Source organism: Chanodichthys erythropterus, chromosome 15 (genome assembly GCF_024489055.1).
Source record: "Chanodichthys erythropterus isolate Z2021 chromosome 15, ASM2448905v1, whole genome shotgun sequence".
In the NCBI taxonomy this organism is placed as follows: Eukaryota; Metazoa; Chordata; class Actinopteri; order Cypriniformes; family Xenocyprididae; genus Chanodichthys; species Chanodichthys erythropterus.
The window spans coordinates 1,125,191-1,142,252 of NC_090235.1; the positions used below are offsets into that span (position 1 = coordinate 1,125,191).

Genomic DNA, 17,062 nt, shown 5'->3' on the forward strand with positions numbered 1-17,062 from the left:
TAATCACGGCATCCATATATAAGCTCCTCAGTTATCAGCAGCTATTGCATTTCTCAGGAGCAAATTACCCTCCTCCATCCCCAGCTCCTCCTCTCTTCAGTCAGGACTGGCCTTATTTCCCTGAATCACACTATTCTTGAAATATGTGTACATGTTAAATTATTGACATTAACTATATCTGTATATATTGGTTCTGTTCTGTTTACCCTAGTGGGGGTATTGCTGCTCACCCTGCTCTCATCCATGCTAGGCTGCATGGATGCGCAGGGAGTTCTTGCCCAGAACAGAACCATACCACCAATACAAACTCTATGCATTATCAATCATATTTGTCGATAATGGTCCTGACAGAAATTAAAATTTTGTCATCATTTACACAAATGTTTATTAATATATTTGGAAGAATTGACTACCATAGGAAAAATAAATGACTATGGCAGTCAATGGGGGGCGAGATCTTTTTGGTTACTGGCATTCTTCCAAATATCTTCCTTTGTGTACAGCAGAGAACAGAAATTCATACAGGTTTGGAACAACTTGAGGGTGAGTAAATGATGACAGAAACATTTTTGGGTGAACTACCCTTTTAAGGGAGATCAGAGCTAGTTGTCACAAAGCTAAAAAGTTTTTTATTTGGTTCTTACGCCATGTAGTGTCATCCTATCCCAAGAAATGTAAACAAAAATTATCACCTCAGTAAAAAGTGTGACCACTAGCTCCGTTTTTCCACCAATTTACTGTATTTTTGATCAAATAAATGCAACCACTTCCTTAAAAAAGTCCCACCCAAACTTAGTTAGACGAAAAAACATCGTGCTCACGAGTATACTTATTTTTATAGACACTAAATTTACAAATCATGTGACCTGCTGCCAAATAAAACTTTCCACAGTGCACAGCCATCACCTGGTACGTTTTTAGGATGTGAATAATGATTGACAGATGCACCAGTTCGTAGTTATTGTTTCTTTTGTAAAACTATGCGTTTTACAAATACATTTAAGAGAGTCGTTCATTACATGCGTGGCCTGAATTAGCTGGACAGTTTGTTGGCATCTGGTATTAAGTGTATATTGGTAGTACGGGGGTCTAATCTTGGCATGAGGGGCTGGAGAGGGTGGATCAGATGTCAGATCTCTGACTGGAACAGCGATCGCGCCTGGAGATTCCCAAAGACTCCGTGGAAAGCATTCTTATGACTTAATAACGCAGCTAAACTGTCAGACGAGACCGAGATCAGAAAATAGGGTGTGAGAGGGAGAGCTGCTGGTATTTGAAACTGGATGGGAGAGGGATTGAGCAGTAAGAGGGCGGGCACCGACTCGGATCTGTGTATTTTTGACACACTCCTATAGGAACATGGCCATGAGCAGGATTGGGATACAGCTGCAGTTTCTGCTATACTCGGTGTCAGCCTACCTTTCACCGTTCAATCTGGATAATTTCCTCCCGATTCATACAGGTATGAGAGAGATTGAGAGCGCGAATGCGTGTGAGCGCTCTTAAGTAATTATCAATTTGTGATTTTGAAAGCCTGTGATTTGTTTTACATAATTGTCTATGTATGTATGTATGTATATATATATATATATATATATATATATATATATATATATATATATATATATATATATATATATATAGCCTATATAGCCTCTCTCTCTCTCTCTCTCTCTCTCTCTCTCTCTATATATATATATATATATATATATATAAATATATATGTAGCCTATGTATGTATCTCATATATGTATCTCATATTTTTTAACTTTATTTTACAGTGCCGTAGTTACACGTTACTACAAGTACTTACTATAGTAATAACAGTAAATTATGCATAATTACAAGTAAACCTAACCCTAACTGTAACTCTAAAGTAAGTAAATGTAGTTAATTAATACTACTCGGTACTTATTTGAGTAATTACAATGTAACTACGGCACTAAAATAAAGTGTAACCATATATTCTATATTATTTTTAATGTATATTAATAAATTATATATAATTCTATATCATTTTCTGTTTTTAACATTATATTATCAGCATAACAATCTGGGTGAAAATTTGAATTGAACCATTTTCGTTAATTGCTTTGTAGGCTATTTGTTATTTGTTTTATTCACAGATGCATGGACTCCACAAATTTGTGCAAAATATTTATATGGAGTTCACATGGTCCAATAGTGCAATTAAATATTAATATCTGTCCCTGTTTTGTACCTGTATTTTATATGTATATGATATTCACATATCTGTTATATGTAGGCATGGATTGGTCTGCACATAACTGGAACTTAAATTACATTATTAAAAATGATTATAAATAAAATAAATAAACAAAGCTATTGAAGGGCTTGTTATTCCTATATATGCACTGTTAACTCTGTCATGACCTTCATAAAATGTATGCTTACAGTAATTAAAGGTACAATATGTAAAATCTTTGCAGTAAAATATCCAAAAACCACTAGGCTAGTGTTATATATTTTGTCCAGCTGATTACAAACAATATCTCTAATGTTTTCAACTACTTGTAAATCATGAGAAAATTCCCATTCTAAACAGTGACACGGGGCAGTGCAGTCGCCTGTCAATGACGTCAGTTACTTTGTTACCGCCTTTACTGACGTAGAAACCACATGACATCAGTGCCGTGGACAAATGCGGAAGTAGTGTCTAGCGTCCAGCAAACCACTAGCTTGCTTCAAGCAGTTCCTTATTTACTTCTTGCACGTTTTATGGTGGATTGTGTTACTTATTTATGGAACATAATTACTGTTTACCATCTGCCGCTGGTTCTGTCGACAAGGACAGCTCCCGTAAACTCATAACCGGAAAAGCGGAAGCGGCGCCGGCGACTGTGTCATAATAAAAGTCCCGCTGCTTGTGAGGCGTGTGTTGATCAATCGCTCCAGCTCCTCGTTCAGCTCCCGCAACACTCGGTCCTGCTCTGCTTCATACTACAGTTAACGTTAATAATCGCATCCACGAACATGAGTTCTTCCAGACTCCAATCCCTATTCTTTTGCACCGTCCGTTGAGATGGAGACCACATGTCCCAAGTTTCCGCTCTAAAACTTGGCGTCATCAAACTACGCCTTTGTTTTGAATAGGCTTCTAGCGACCTCTAGCGGAAAAAAATATCACAAATTGTACCTTTAATACAATTAGTATGTCAGCATGTGTGTCTATGATTAATTTTTATATTTCAAATTAAAGGTTTTGTATGTTTTGTCAGACTTTTGTTTGCCTTGCTTGAGTCTCATGTTTAAACCTGTGTTGTCATTCATCCATAAATGCACATATCCATATGTATCCATTCTCCATTAAGTTGTTTGTATGTGAGGTGGGGGATTTTTCATCAATACTGCATTAAGAACGCTTCAGCTAAATCACAGTGCTATTTCACTCCAGGCCAATGAGATTATTGATAATGCTTAATTCTATGTCATCTGGTTGGTTGTGTGGTTTATACTTTAGCTCGGGATCCACATGATGTTTTGAAAAGATTTGACCCTTGTTGTCTGCTGGCCCCGCCTCCTCCTCCTTTGTTCCTGCCCCCTCCTGGTGTCTGGAAAAGAGAGTCTGTGAGTGACACAATATTAGTATGCATAATTCTAGCCACAAAAAAAAAATGATCTGTTAAAGGGATAGTTCACCCAAAAATGAAAATTTGATGTTTATCTGCTTACCCCCAGCGCATCCAAGATGTAGGTGACTTTGTTTCTTCAGTAGAACACAAATGATGATATTTAACTCCAACCGTTACCGTCTGTCAGTCAAATAATGCTAGTGGATGGGAACTTCTACTATAAGAGTAAATAAAACTTGCATAGACAAGTCCAAATTAAACCCTGCGGCTCGTGACGACACATTGATGTCCTGGTTTGTGTGATAAACCGAACAGTATTTATATCATTTTTTACCTCTAATACACTACTATGTCCAACGCCATTCATCACTCGATTCGTGAGGTCTGATCGCGCTCTGACAGCAGCAGTGATGTCTCGCTCTCATTGAAGTATATGCGCAAGACATCACTGCCGCTGTCAGAGCGCGATCATACCTCACGAATTGAGTGATGAATGCCGTTGGACATAGTGGTGTATTAGAGTTAAAAATTACATAAATGCTGTTCGATTTCTCGCACAAACCGATCGTTTCGTGTCTTTGGACATCAATGTGTCATCACGAGCCGCAGGGTTTAATTTGGACTTGTCTATGCAAGTTTTATTTACTCTTATAGTAGAAGTTCCCATCCACTAGCATTATTTGACTGACAGACGGTAACGGTTGGAGTTAAAAATCATCATTTGTGTTCTACTGAAGAAACCAAGTCACCTACATCTTGAATGCACTGGCGGTAAGCAGATAAACATCAAATTTTCATTTTTGGGTGAACTATCCCTTCAATCTACCATTTATCTGTTTTTCAAGGCCTTGTCTAGGCCTGTGGAGAGGATAAGAGAGAAAGAGAAGGATGAGGAGCAGGTGAAGGAACGTTGTGTGATGGGACCACCAGGGCCTCCTGGACCCATTGGACCACAGGTAAGGAACAAGAAAAGGTACTGAAGTCCCTCCCCAGACAACTAAATGAGAACAAAATACAACTTCTCTTTGTTTTAGGGTCACAGTGGCATTCCAGGGATTGAGGGACCCAAAGGAGATAAGGTGAGATGGTTAAACATCTGGTTAAAGGTGCAGTAAGCGATTTCTGAGAATCATTGTTGAACACTGCTGATATTTTAAATCAACCCAAACAAACACACCCCTCCCTTCACTGCTCCACCCCTAAAATACACAAATATGCAATGCAAGAGTGGATGTCTCTTTATCATATAGCAGAAGCAAAGCAAAATAAAGCTTTGTGAGAAAATAAAGCGAAGATGACAAACAAACAACAAGGAGGAACAAAAAATTAACTTACAGTACATGAGTAAATACAAGCAAGAGTTTGTTGTTAGTCGCCAAGAGCACACACTCAAAACCAATGTTACTCACGATGGAGCAGAAACAACGTATCCGTTTTCAGGCCTCCCTGCTTAGGTCTCTTCAGCACTGGAAAGCATTTCTAATATTAACGTGGGTCCTAAAACTCTTGCCTGATCATGACCCTTCTTTTCCCTGTGATATTCCTCTGAGCTTTTCTCTTTTGTAATGTCTTTTAGCTATCTCTCTTTCTACAGTCCTTCAAATCTCCCTCTTCCTCACTCTCTCTCCACCCCCATCATGAGTGGACACGCCCCCTACTGCTGATTGGTTACAAGTTTGTTGTGCTGCTCGGTCCAATCAGTCGCTTACTGCACCTTTAAGAGGAATCAAATGCTTCAAGGTCTGTTAGTTTTGAAATCTATTATGAAACTGAAGGAATTGTTTGTTTGTTTTTTACTTTAGGGTGACATAGGACGACCAGGGTTAAAGGTCAGATTCTCATCTTTGATCTTCTGAAGTACTGTACTTGTGCCAGATGCATGGATACCACCAGTAATAATAAAAAGTCAGAGATGTTTTCCAGTCTTTATAGAGCACATATGGAACAGAAGTCTTGGTTCACACTTCTTTTATTTCATATAAAATGTCTGTGTTTATGATGAGACAGGTTTCATTTTGCAGTCCTGTACGCTGTTTATGACATGCTCTCTTGGTGCATATAATAGTTTTACAGGGTGCTGTTTCATTGGCTGCAGTCCACTGCAGTTCTGCCCTGTAATATCACTTAGTGCTGAACTCAGACATTAATCTCAGTCCTGCACTGCTGCTCTCATTCAAAACATACACAGCTATTTAATTGCACTGAACTCTCAAGCACCTCAAGCAAAAAGAGGGGAAGAAGTTTGGAACACAGGATGATATATGGGATATGATTTTAATAATTTTAATCTTAATAAGTTTTTTATTTTATCTTGATTTCCAGTAAAAAATATCCCTAAAAGAAATTGCATACGATTATAACACTTATTTTCAGAGAAAAATATCTTTAAGAATATATCTATTAATTAGAAATCAGTGAGATTTTTTAATATTTAAAAAAAAAAAAAAAAAAAAAAAAAATATATAAATATATATATATATATATATATATATATATATATATATATATATATATATATATATATATATATATATATATATATGTGTGTGTGTGTGTGTGTTTTATAACTTATGTTACTAATTTCTGTGCATCACTAATTTCACCATGATTTTACCATTGGTAAAGGCTTTGCATTACGCTAAGAACACAATTTACCCATGAAACACTCAGCCTCTCATTGCTTAATACTTTTATCTTACACAATTTTACTTCTAAAGTATTTTGTTTTGTAGATGGTTTTGTTGCAAAACAAGACCAGAAATAAAGTTACTTTTTACAGTACAGTGGGGATAGAATCTAGTGTTAAAAGCAAGAGAAAGAGAGTGTTTGAGTAAAGAACCTGGAAGGCATTCAAAAAGAAGAAGAAAGATTAGAGAGGCTGATGTTTTAAAGGAATGAAGAGGACTGCTGAGAGGCAGGGATGCTGAGTAGGTGGTTTGTCTTTGATTAAATCTGCTCTGTACACTCAGCACTTCGGCCACATTGCCAGATCTGGCTGGGTTGCAGTGGGTGTATAAAAGTTGTGTATAGTACATAACTATTTCTTCCCTTTGTCTTTGTAGGGTCGTACTGGGCGTCGGGGTCTGCCAGGGAAACCAGGTGCTGCAGGGCTGCCTGGCCCAGAGGGACCTAAGGTGGGTGAGTTTTACCTCTGTACTCCAACTGACCATAGTAATCTATCCATATATACACTTGAAATGTCTGGTCTTAAACATTATTGTAAATGACTGCATCAAAGTAACCGCCGAGTCTTAGATTTACTCTTTCTCCACCAGCGCGTTTTTAAAAAGTTGCCAGTCACCACAAGCATTTTTGATCATTTTCACAAAACTTTCATAGCCCCCAGATTATTTTGCAGTATGAATATCTGAAGTTCTGAACGTGCAATATGTTTAGTATGTTTAGTCTAAAGACTACAAGTGTATAAGCAATGCTTTTATCACTTGTATCTTCTCCTTTTTTGCCTTTGTTTTGATCCGAAGATTCTCTACTCTTTCAGAAGTTGTAATAGCGCCCCCTACCATATAACAGTGAAAACAGGGAAAGCAAGAAAATTCTGTCAGTGGCGGCAAGCGTTGTCTCAAATGACGGAAAATTCTGTTAATGGCGGGAAAAGAATTGTGTCGATCTTGACTGATGCCTCTTTTATCAGGAGAAATGGACACAAATAGATATATAAAATAGCTCCTTTTTGACTGTTTATATGACCTCATTGGCAGGGAGAGAAAGGAGACCCAGGACTAATGGGAATGCCAGGAATGAGGGGACCAGCTGGACCTAAGGTGAGTCATGTTCTCCAGGTGTAACTGGTGTACAGTAGAAGGATTGGCATCTTATTGTTGTGCTGTTTTGGTTATTACAGAAATGCTTTTTCATCTCACCTATCAATGAGAAAAGAACCAACGGAAATAATAATTGTCTTCTTCTCTGTCCCATTAGGGCTTGTCAGGCTACAAGGGTGAGAAGGTACAGTTTGTCTGTTAAACTGAAATTAAATGTTTCTTTACATTTGTACTAGACTTGTCAAAAGTACCGAGAATTTTAAAAATCTCACACTTTGAGCGCTGTTGAGAAGATTCATAAACACCTCTGATTGGCCATTGTGTTCACATGCTCATCGGATATGTCTGCGATTGGCTTCAATGATCAACGCTTCAAAAACATGTTGTAAACATTCATTAATGACGCGCTTCACTGAGCGCTTACACAGATACACACGGGAGCATTTGAAAGCAGCCGTCTATCACGGACCAGTCTGCTCCCGCTTTCAAATTCAAACTTTTCTGTGCGCTTTCAAATGCTCCCGTGCATTAATCATTGAAGCCAATCACAGGCATATCCGATGAGCGCGTTTAAGAATCAGGTGTTTACGAATCTGCTCAACAGCGCTCAAAGCGTCGCATTTTTTATAAATTTCAGTACCGACTTGGTACTGAAGTCGGTACTTTTGACAACACTACTTTGTACAATATGGAACTGAAGTCTAACTGACTGTAATTACTTCTCTAAACTTATTCTTATGGTTTCAGGGAGCACGGGGGAATTTTGGTCCTACAGGTCCAAAAGGAGACAAGGTGATTAAGCATGCAATCACATCAGACCCAGTTTTTAGAGTTCCTTATTAATGGTGTTTCCCCTAGCAGCAAAATAGAAACACTAATATTTATAGAACAAACTCTCAAAACATCACCAACAACCAAATAGCAACACACTAGCAACCACCTAGCAACTACTCAGAACATCCTATGCAACAAAATAGCAACATGCAAGCATCTACAACTTAGAACACATTAGCAACCATCTAGGAATTAGGAACCACACCAGGACACCTTAGCAACATGTAAGCAACCAACCAGAATACCTTAGTAACCACATAGCAACACTTAAAAATGCTTACAACATGCTTGCAACCACCTAGCAACCACTCAGTACATCGTAGAAACCAAAGAGCAACACACAGAATCATTTTCTAAACATCAACCTCTAAGCAACCACCCAGAACATCCTAGCAACCACATAGCAACACTTTAAAATGCAACCACTCAGAACATTTTAGCAGCCAAAGAACCAAAAAATCAACATGTTAAAACATTTGGAACATACCATAAACCTCTAAAACACTTAGAATACAATAACAACCACCCAGAACAACTTAGCAACCCAGTAGCAACATGCTTACAACATGATATTAACCACCTAGTAACCACCCAGAACACCCTAGCAACCACGTAGCAACACATTAAAATGCTTACATCATGATTTCAACCACCTTGCAATCTCTCAGAACACCTTAACAACCAAAGAACCAATGAGAAACATGCGAAAACATTTTAAACACATCCAACCACCTATCAACCATATAGAACACCATAGCCACCAGTAGAGTGTCTCTCTTGCACTGTATGACGTGATAGACAACTAGTTGTCCAGTGAGGTTTCGTTCACACAGCACGGATATTCCAAGAATGCAGTTGTGTGTCATGAAAATTTACAGGTATGAGTTTGGTTATAGAATGCGGTTGTCACTCCTGTAAATAACCGTACTGTGTATGAGCGTAACTGTATTTAGGACTCAAATACAAGACTGACAACCATATTCTGCAGCTTTGTGAACGTAGCCTAAAGCACTTAGAATACACTGGCACCCAGAACAGTGTAGCTTCTAAGGGTGTACTCACATTTGGCATGGTTGCCTTGAACCAAACCCGAATGCAGTTGTCCTGAACCGAGCTCTGGCCCACCTCTTTCAAGCAGGCCAGCGATGGTTAAGTTCCCGGGCATGGTACGAGGCGATCACACTAGTCAAACGAACCAGGCTATGGGGGTCAAACTTGCTCGGGCACAGTTCAGAGTGCCTAGTGTGAGTATACCCTAAATCACATATAAGATTTTTGTTCTCTGTTCAACATGAATATGTAGAATCTAAGTGTAAACATATGTAACCGGTCCTACTCAGCCCCCTCTGAGCTGGATTTGAACTGGCATGGGAGGTGGGCATGCTAACAAAGATGCTAAAGGCAGCAATCTCTAGTTCACATCTTGAGGAAGGGAAGTGAGGTTTACACTCAGCTCTTACTAGCTTGCCTCCATTACACTCCCCTAAACCTCACTCCAATCTGGGTAACGGCACCAAATATAACTCATCCCACTCAACCCGTCTCTGAGCAAGAATCGAACCGACATCTCCGGCACCATCTAGCGCACCTTTTTGAGGCAGGGGATTGCGGTTTAAATACACAGCTCTTACTAGCTTGTCTCTGTTACACTCACCCCCTAAACCTCTCTTTCATCCGGGTCATGGCACCAAATATAACCGGTCCCACTCCAAGTGGGATTCGAACCTCTGTCTCCAGCCCTGGCTAGCACACCTATTGAGACAGGGGATAGAGGTTTACACACACAGCTCTTTCTAGCTTTCCTTTGTTACACTCCCCCCCCCTAGACCTCACTCCCATCCAGGTCACAGCACCAAATGTAACCGGTCCTACTAAATCCGCTCCGAGCGGGATTCGAACTGGCATGGGAGGCGGGCACGCTAACAAGGACGCTAATAACCGCAGTCTCTAGCGTCAGTCGCTAACGCATCTCATGAGGCCAGGGGAGTGAGGTTTACATGCACAGCTCCTGCTAGCTTCCCTCCGTTAAGTTTAAACTCATATTCATGTGTGTATCTGGTCTGCTTTCTTTAGGGAGCAAATGGCATGCCTGGGATGCTGGGACAGAAGGTATTATGTGACATTTTAACCTTTAAAATCAACGTCATGCATGTCACGATAATATGTTTTGGATGTCACTGATCCTTCTCTCTGAACCTCCTCGTCAATCCCCCAGGGTGAAATGGGACCCAAGGGTGAGCCTGGCGTCTCAGGGAAGCGTGGTCCTACAGGACGACCGGGCAAGAGAGGCAAACAGGTGAGAACACACACAGCACTCGACAGGGCATCAGATCTCCTCTAGTTTGTTTTGATATTGAGATCTTGAGTGATAATAAGGGACTGGATTATTGGCGGAAGAAGCTTCAGACATATTTAAAACCCACATGTGCACACGGTTAACCCGTCTGCCTCAGTCAGCGGGTCAGTCTGTAACTGTGTGAGTGTGTGTGTGTCATTTCGAAAGTAACATAAGAAGCTGAAAATCTCACCATGCTGGTAGCTGGATTTGGACCAGCAGGGCCTCTGATGTTGAGTCCAGCCCTGCCGATCATGTTTCCAATCTCTTGTATTACACTGTGTTTAGGCACTTCCTGGGAATGTCTTTACTAACTGCTGGGAAATACCTGGACTGTTACCGTAGGCCTTAGATTCCTACTATCATTCAGCCCAGCGCCGTGACATACATGTTTAATGTTCCTTAGATCACTGCATAGGCCTCAGACTTGAATGTCATTTCAAGACCAGCAACAGTTTGATGCATTGACTTTGTATACTACCATCTAAATATTTGGGGTTGGTATGTTTTTTTGTTGTTGTATATTGTCTTTTTAATAAATATTTTTATTCAGCAAGGATGCATTAAAGGATTAGTTCACTTCAGAATTAAAATTTCCTGATAATTTACTCACCCCCATGTCATCCAAGATGTCTTTCTTTCTTCAGTCGAAAAGAAATTAAGGTTAAGGGTTTTTTTTTAAACATTCCAGGATTTTTCTCCATATAATGGACTTCACCGAGGTACAGCGGGTTGAAACAGCAGTTTCAATGCAGCTTCAAAGTAGGGTGACCAGATTTCTCATGGTAGAATATGGGACGGGTGAGCAAGGGGTGGGCAATATGACCATGATATAAGCAATTTTATATATATAAAGAAATTTACAAAAAATACGATAAATATGATGGAGATACAAATTAAATAAACTTGTTTTTCAGATACCGTAGGTTTATTTACCATGCATATGTTTATTTAACATCTTTTGTTGTTTGATTAACATCAATGACAGACAAATATTTAATTAGGCTACTGTCCCTTTAAGACCGAATTCATGGATGTAATATACTGACACATATCTGATTTTCACCCACCTGTTTACGTCCACTTAAGCCATAAGTTATAACAGACTGAATTTACGTGAGATACTCCACATGAAGGACATTCTGAAAAACTATGTGTGCATTTGATCATACAAGGGGAATTGACCGCACACTGTCTGAGAGAGCTGGTATCGCGCACAAAGAAAAGAGAAAGTGAGCAAGAGAGAGTGCTTCTGGTGCGTGTCATTCAGCACGATTCCGCCTATCCAGCCTTTACTAACGGAAAGTTAATAATGAATTGTGATTAGATGGTAATTTTGTTCTATGACGAATTGATTGGGCTGTCTCGTTCTATGATTACCCAATTGTAAAGTAATTTTAGGAAAGATGAAATATGGGACAAAATATGATTTTTTTTCTTAATAAGTCAGGACACAATTAAAAATGGAGCTCAAATACAGGACTGTCCCAGGAAAAACGGGACGTTTGAAGTTGGAGGAGAAAATGAGATGGTGTTTTTTGCCCTACCGTTGTACTTCCGCCTACGTCACGTGTGACCATTCCAGCATGATTACGTAATGCGTGGCGCATCGCAGAACTAGTGCGAGACAAGCATTTTTGGATAAAAAGTACATACATTTTTATTTTTTTAGAAAATTACCGATCCTTTCGCTAGACCTTTATTCCTCAGCTGGGATCGTGTAGAACCCTTTGAAGCTGCATTGAAAAGTCCACTATATGGAGAAAAATCCTTGAATGTTTTCCTCAAAAACCTTAAAGGATTAGTTCACTTTCAAATAAAAATTACCCCAAGCTTACTCACCCTCAAGCCATCCTAGGTGTGTATGACTTTCTTCTTTTTGATGAAGACAATCAGAAAAATATTAATAAATATCCTGACACATCCGAGATTTATAATGGCAGTATGCGTTACCAAACGAGTATGAGCTGAAGAAAGTGTCTCCGTCCACATCCATCCATCATAAACATATTCCACTCGGCTCCAGAAGGTTAATATAGGCCTTCTGAAGCGAAGCGATGCGTTTGTGTAAAAAAAAATATCCATATTTAAAAAGTTATGAAGTAAAATATGTAGCTTGAAGAAAGAAAGACATAAACATCTTGGATGACATGGGGGTGAGTAAATTATCAGGAACTTTTAATTCTGAAGTGAACTAATCCTTTAAATTGATCAAAAGTAACAGTAAAGTCTTTTATATTGTTACAAAAGATTTGTTGAATGGTTTTCAACATTAATAATAATAAGAAAAATGTTTCTGAGCACCATCAGCATATTAGAATGATTTCTGAACGAAGACTGAAGGCTGGAGAAATGGCTGCTGAAAATTCAGCTTTGCCATCACAGGAATAAATTACATTTTAAAATATGTTAAAATAGAAAAGAATATGTAATATTTCACAATAGTACTATTTTTAATAAATGTCTAATATATAAAATAAATGCAGCCTTGGTGAGCATAAAAGACTTATCAACTTATAATTATTGATATAGGGGCCTTATGGGGAGAGAGGTTTTCCGGGGCCAGTGGGTCCCATTGGTCCACCTGGACCCAGGGGCCACCCAGGACCTCCTGGGGTACCTGCATCTGGTGAGAAAACATACATGCTCACATACACACACACCGACACGTGTATTTAGCTATTAAAAATGAGGGCATACCATAGACTTCTGTTGTTTTTATATGAAGCTAATTATAATTACTATAGAAAAACATTTAGCATCTTTTAAAACTAAAAACTATTTTTTTAATTAATTATTCATGAAGATCTACATTGAGTTTTTGTGACATTTATCTAAATTCTGGGGACAGTATTTCTACATTCTGGTCTTTTCAGCAGATATTTTAATAAATAAATCAGTGTATTACTGCTTTAGCTTAATATTCAAGTGTGATATATTTGCTTTTGGTTTTTGGGATCTCATGATGTACAGGGCTTTTTGTAGTTGGAGAAAAAGGTGAGAAGGGATTGCCCGGTCTTCCTGGAGTCTGTGATTGCAGCTTCCCTTCTCTCAGTCCACCCAGTGCCCCATTACAACACCGTAACAAATATGACAAAGTTCCAGTGGTAAGCCACACAAACTCATGACTGAGGACTTTCCATTTACTTCTATTGTTTTTATATTAAATGTACATGTTACTTCTGTAATGTAAGGTGAAAGATTTTCCGAAAGAAACTTGATTTTATCCATTCGGAAGTGGGCGCTACATACAAGAATGAAACACGACTCAATGCCAGTTTGCCAAAAGGAATGTAATTTTATAGGATGATTGAGCTTGATGATTATATTTTGCTTAAAAATGACAAAGACAAACCATTTTTTCTTTGGAATAAAATGCACTGATGAATCGTTCACAATAAGACCAGAAACTTAATCAATTAAGTCAATTTCATGTTGACTTTAAAGCTGCTGTCCGCAACTTTTTTCGTGTTCAAAATGTACAAAAATAATATAATGAGAATGTAGAACATGAATTCATTTTCCAAACCGTGTTTTTGTCTTATTTTGAATTATCATGCTACACTTATAATAAGTGTTTATATTCGAACTTTTTCAGAGCGGACTGGTAGGACTCGCCGCAGAGTATCTCGCCATAGACATACACAGAGAAAAGTAGCTCCGGCTAGAATGTTCTTCCGCAAGATGCGTGCAGTTCTGTTTATTAACCGCTATAGGGCCAAAAATCATGGACAGCAGCTTTAAGTAAATTAGTAACCCTACTACACCTAGCCCTTAGAGTAACCTTTTGGTATTTTTAGATATTTATTAAGACAGTATTTAGTCTCTAAATTGAGCTGTTTTCATTGCGAGGAGCTCCAGATGATTTCGGGTTTTATTATCATTGTGGGTACGTTTGCTCCCTATGATGATGGCGAAACCTGATGCACACACACATTGTTCACATCCAACAAGCCAAATTTTACCATCAGATCTGATTTACTTTGCCTGTTTCTAATGGAATCAATAAGCCTCTTTATATCTGCTTCTATAATCAGTTTGTGTTTCCTGATCAGATATTCGTTGTGAGCAGTGAGGAAGAGCTAAAAGGTCTCCACGAAGAGAATGCTTTCGCCTTCAGAAAGGATCAGAGGTCTCTTTACTTCAAAGATAAAACTGGATGGGAGCCCATTCAGGTATGGGACCATTTTAAATACAATGCCATGAAACATGGTGCCAGACAGGCATTTTGGGAATAGGAGCTTTTGTTTGTATTCTAGCTGATGCCTCTACAGGCGACAGAGAGGATGAGGGATGGGAATGGAGTCTGTGGCGATGGAAAGTTGCAGGAACTCAATGGGGAGGAATGTGACGACGGAAACAAGGTTGTTACGGATGACTGCATAGGTGAGTCACGTAATCCCAGAAACCATCACATACTGTAGCTAATAAGAAAAATGCCTAAATGTAAAATTAATTAGCAGTACATTTATCTTGTGTTGAAGGTGTGTAAATAATTTCCATTTTACACAGAAATGCAGCACTCACATTTTCTTCCTGTTCATACTTTGAGTGTGTCTTAATTCTCCTCTTTCTCAGTCTGTCTTCACTCACTCCACTTCTGTCTCTTTCCTGTTCTTTATCTCTGTCTCTGTGGGTAGGCTGTAAAAAGGCATACTGTGGAGATGGATATCGTAATAAGGGTGTGGAAGAGTGTGATGGGAAAGACTTCGGCTACCAGACCTGCAAATCATATCTTCCGGGGTATGCATACAACACACACAATGTCATATGCATATTGGGTACTTTTTGTAATCAACAGATTTTAAGTGTAATTTTAATTATTATTTAAAGCTGCAGTCCGTAACTTTTCAATTTTTGAGCAAGTAAATAACCAGTTGAAAACTATCTCCTTACCTTGGGCCGATTCACAACGGTAAGCTTGTAATATCGTTTTCTATTAAGAGTGGTACCGGTTGGTTTCCATGGGAAATTTGAGCATGCAGCCATTCGTCTTTGCGTCATTACATCACGTCTTTTTACATGAAGGAGTCCCGGCTAGTAGGCAATATGGCATGTGAGGATGCTGCTGGTAGCAGATCATTTATTGCCTTTTCTCACAGTAGCTGCAATAATTAAACTTTAATTTTTATGGCGGATTGAAATCCAGAAAGATCCAAATGACAATCATCAGTGACAACTGGTGATTCACCCGTAGTCAAAAGCAAAAGACTTCAGACTGTGGGTGGCTACAGAAATTGAAATACAGGTAACGCTAATACACACTAAATACACAGTCACACGATGCTGATGTAGTTAACATTAACAATTTGAGCACAAAGTATAACAATAATAATAATTAGCACGGTTTGACGTGATCCGAGCTTAGCAATCATTAGATTTAATCACCATTGGCAGCACGATTTATTGTAACACTTTTTTTCTCAGTCAATCAGAACAAAAGTGGCAGACATGTTACTTACTTGTTCAGATGACTTTTTCTGGTGAAAATTTTTATTTTTGGTCATACTTCTAAGACGTAGAATCTGTGATTCCAAAGTACAGTATCCACACCGATGCGGTGACTGACTGCAAACATTAGATTCATCCACACTCAGGAGCCGTGCTGATGCACAACCCATGTAAAGATGATAATTCCGCAAATAACTGCAATTGCAGGTTTCAAAGAGAGATGGCGACAAAGAGGCAAAACTTACAGACTGCAGCTTTGTTTATTTAAATATTTATTTTAAATATATTTTTAATAATCTTTTACCAATTCGCAAAAGGTCCTGGGTGTGACTATAAAATTTGAAAAGTACACATTTCTATGCTTTCTATTAATTTTAGAGATGCAAAATCCTTTTTAAAATAGTTTTAGATGGAGTACAGCATGTCACACCTCAGGACATGCCAATTTCCCAAAAGTATTTAATGTCAACACCCAATATAATGAATGTCTCTATCTTTTTGTACACATAGCACCTTTGGACAGCTCAGGTGCACTGACTCCTGTTTCATCGACTCAACCGGCTGTAAATACAGGACCTGAGGCCTACAAAAGTTTCACACAGACACACACACAGATATGAGAGAGAGCCTGCTGAGATCAACAGTATTTAGCGGATGATCTGAGAGGATTTGGCTGTTTCTGTCTCCCTCGCCCCCTTCACACTCTTCTAGACACACACACACACACACACACACACACACACACACACACACTATAAGGTACAACTCAGCGGGTACTGCACTATTTGCAGCACCTGTTCTTTGATTCTTGTATGTTTTTAATGGCAGCTGAGCTGGAGGATGAATATTTTAAGTATGAAGCTGTGTAATGAAATTATTATGATTTAAATTAATGTATAATATGTTTATATGAAACGTATTTATTGGTTTGGTGTTGCAAATGCATGATTAAATTTGTGCATGTTTCCATAGACATAACATGTTCTTATTCTCAAGGAACAACAGACTAAGCTGTATTTTGATGGTATGTGCATTGTAAAGCATGTATTGTAAAAGCAGGTATTCAT

General features: G+C 38.7%; 1 protein-coding gene across 1 annotated transcript; it reads left to right on the plus strand.

Annotated features, from left to right (window-relative positions):
• The first annotated feature begins 100 nt into the window (after positions 1-100).
• On the plus strand, positions 101-16,969 carry wu:fc38h03 (acetylcholinesterase collagenic tail peptide). The gene is made up of 17 exons (XM_067411376.1): positions 101-1,462; positions 3,482-3,588; positions 4,439-4,549; positions 4,628-4,672; positions 5,396-5,422; positions 6,656-6,727; positions 7,313-7,375; positions 7,533-7,559; positions 8,123-8,167; positions 10,283-10,318; positions 10,425-10,505; positions 13,077-13,173; positions 13,518-13,651; positions 14,600-14,719; positions 14,804-14,930; positions 15,185-15,287; positions 16,506-16,969. The coding sequence occupies exons 1-17, from the start codon at positions 1,360-1,362 to the stop codon at positions 16,573-16,575; spliced, it is 1,368 nt and encodes a 455-aa protein (XP_067267477.1). The 5' UTR covers positions 101-1,359; the 3' UTR covers positions 16,576-16,969.
• Positions 16,970-17,062: the final 93 nt, after the last annotated feature.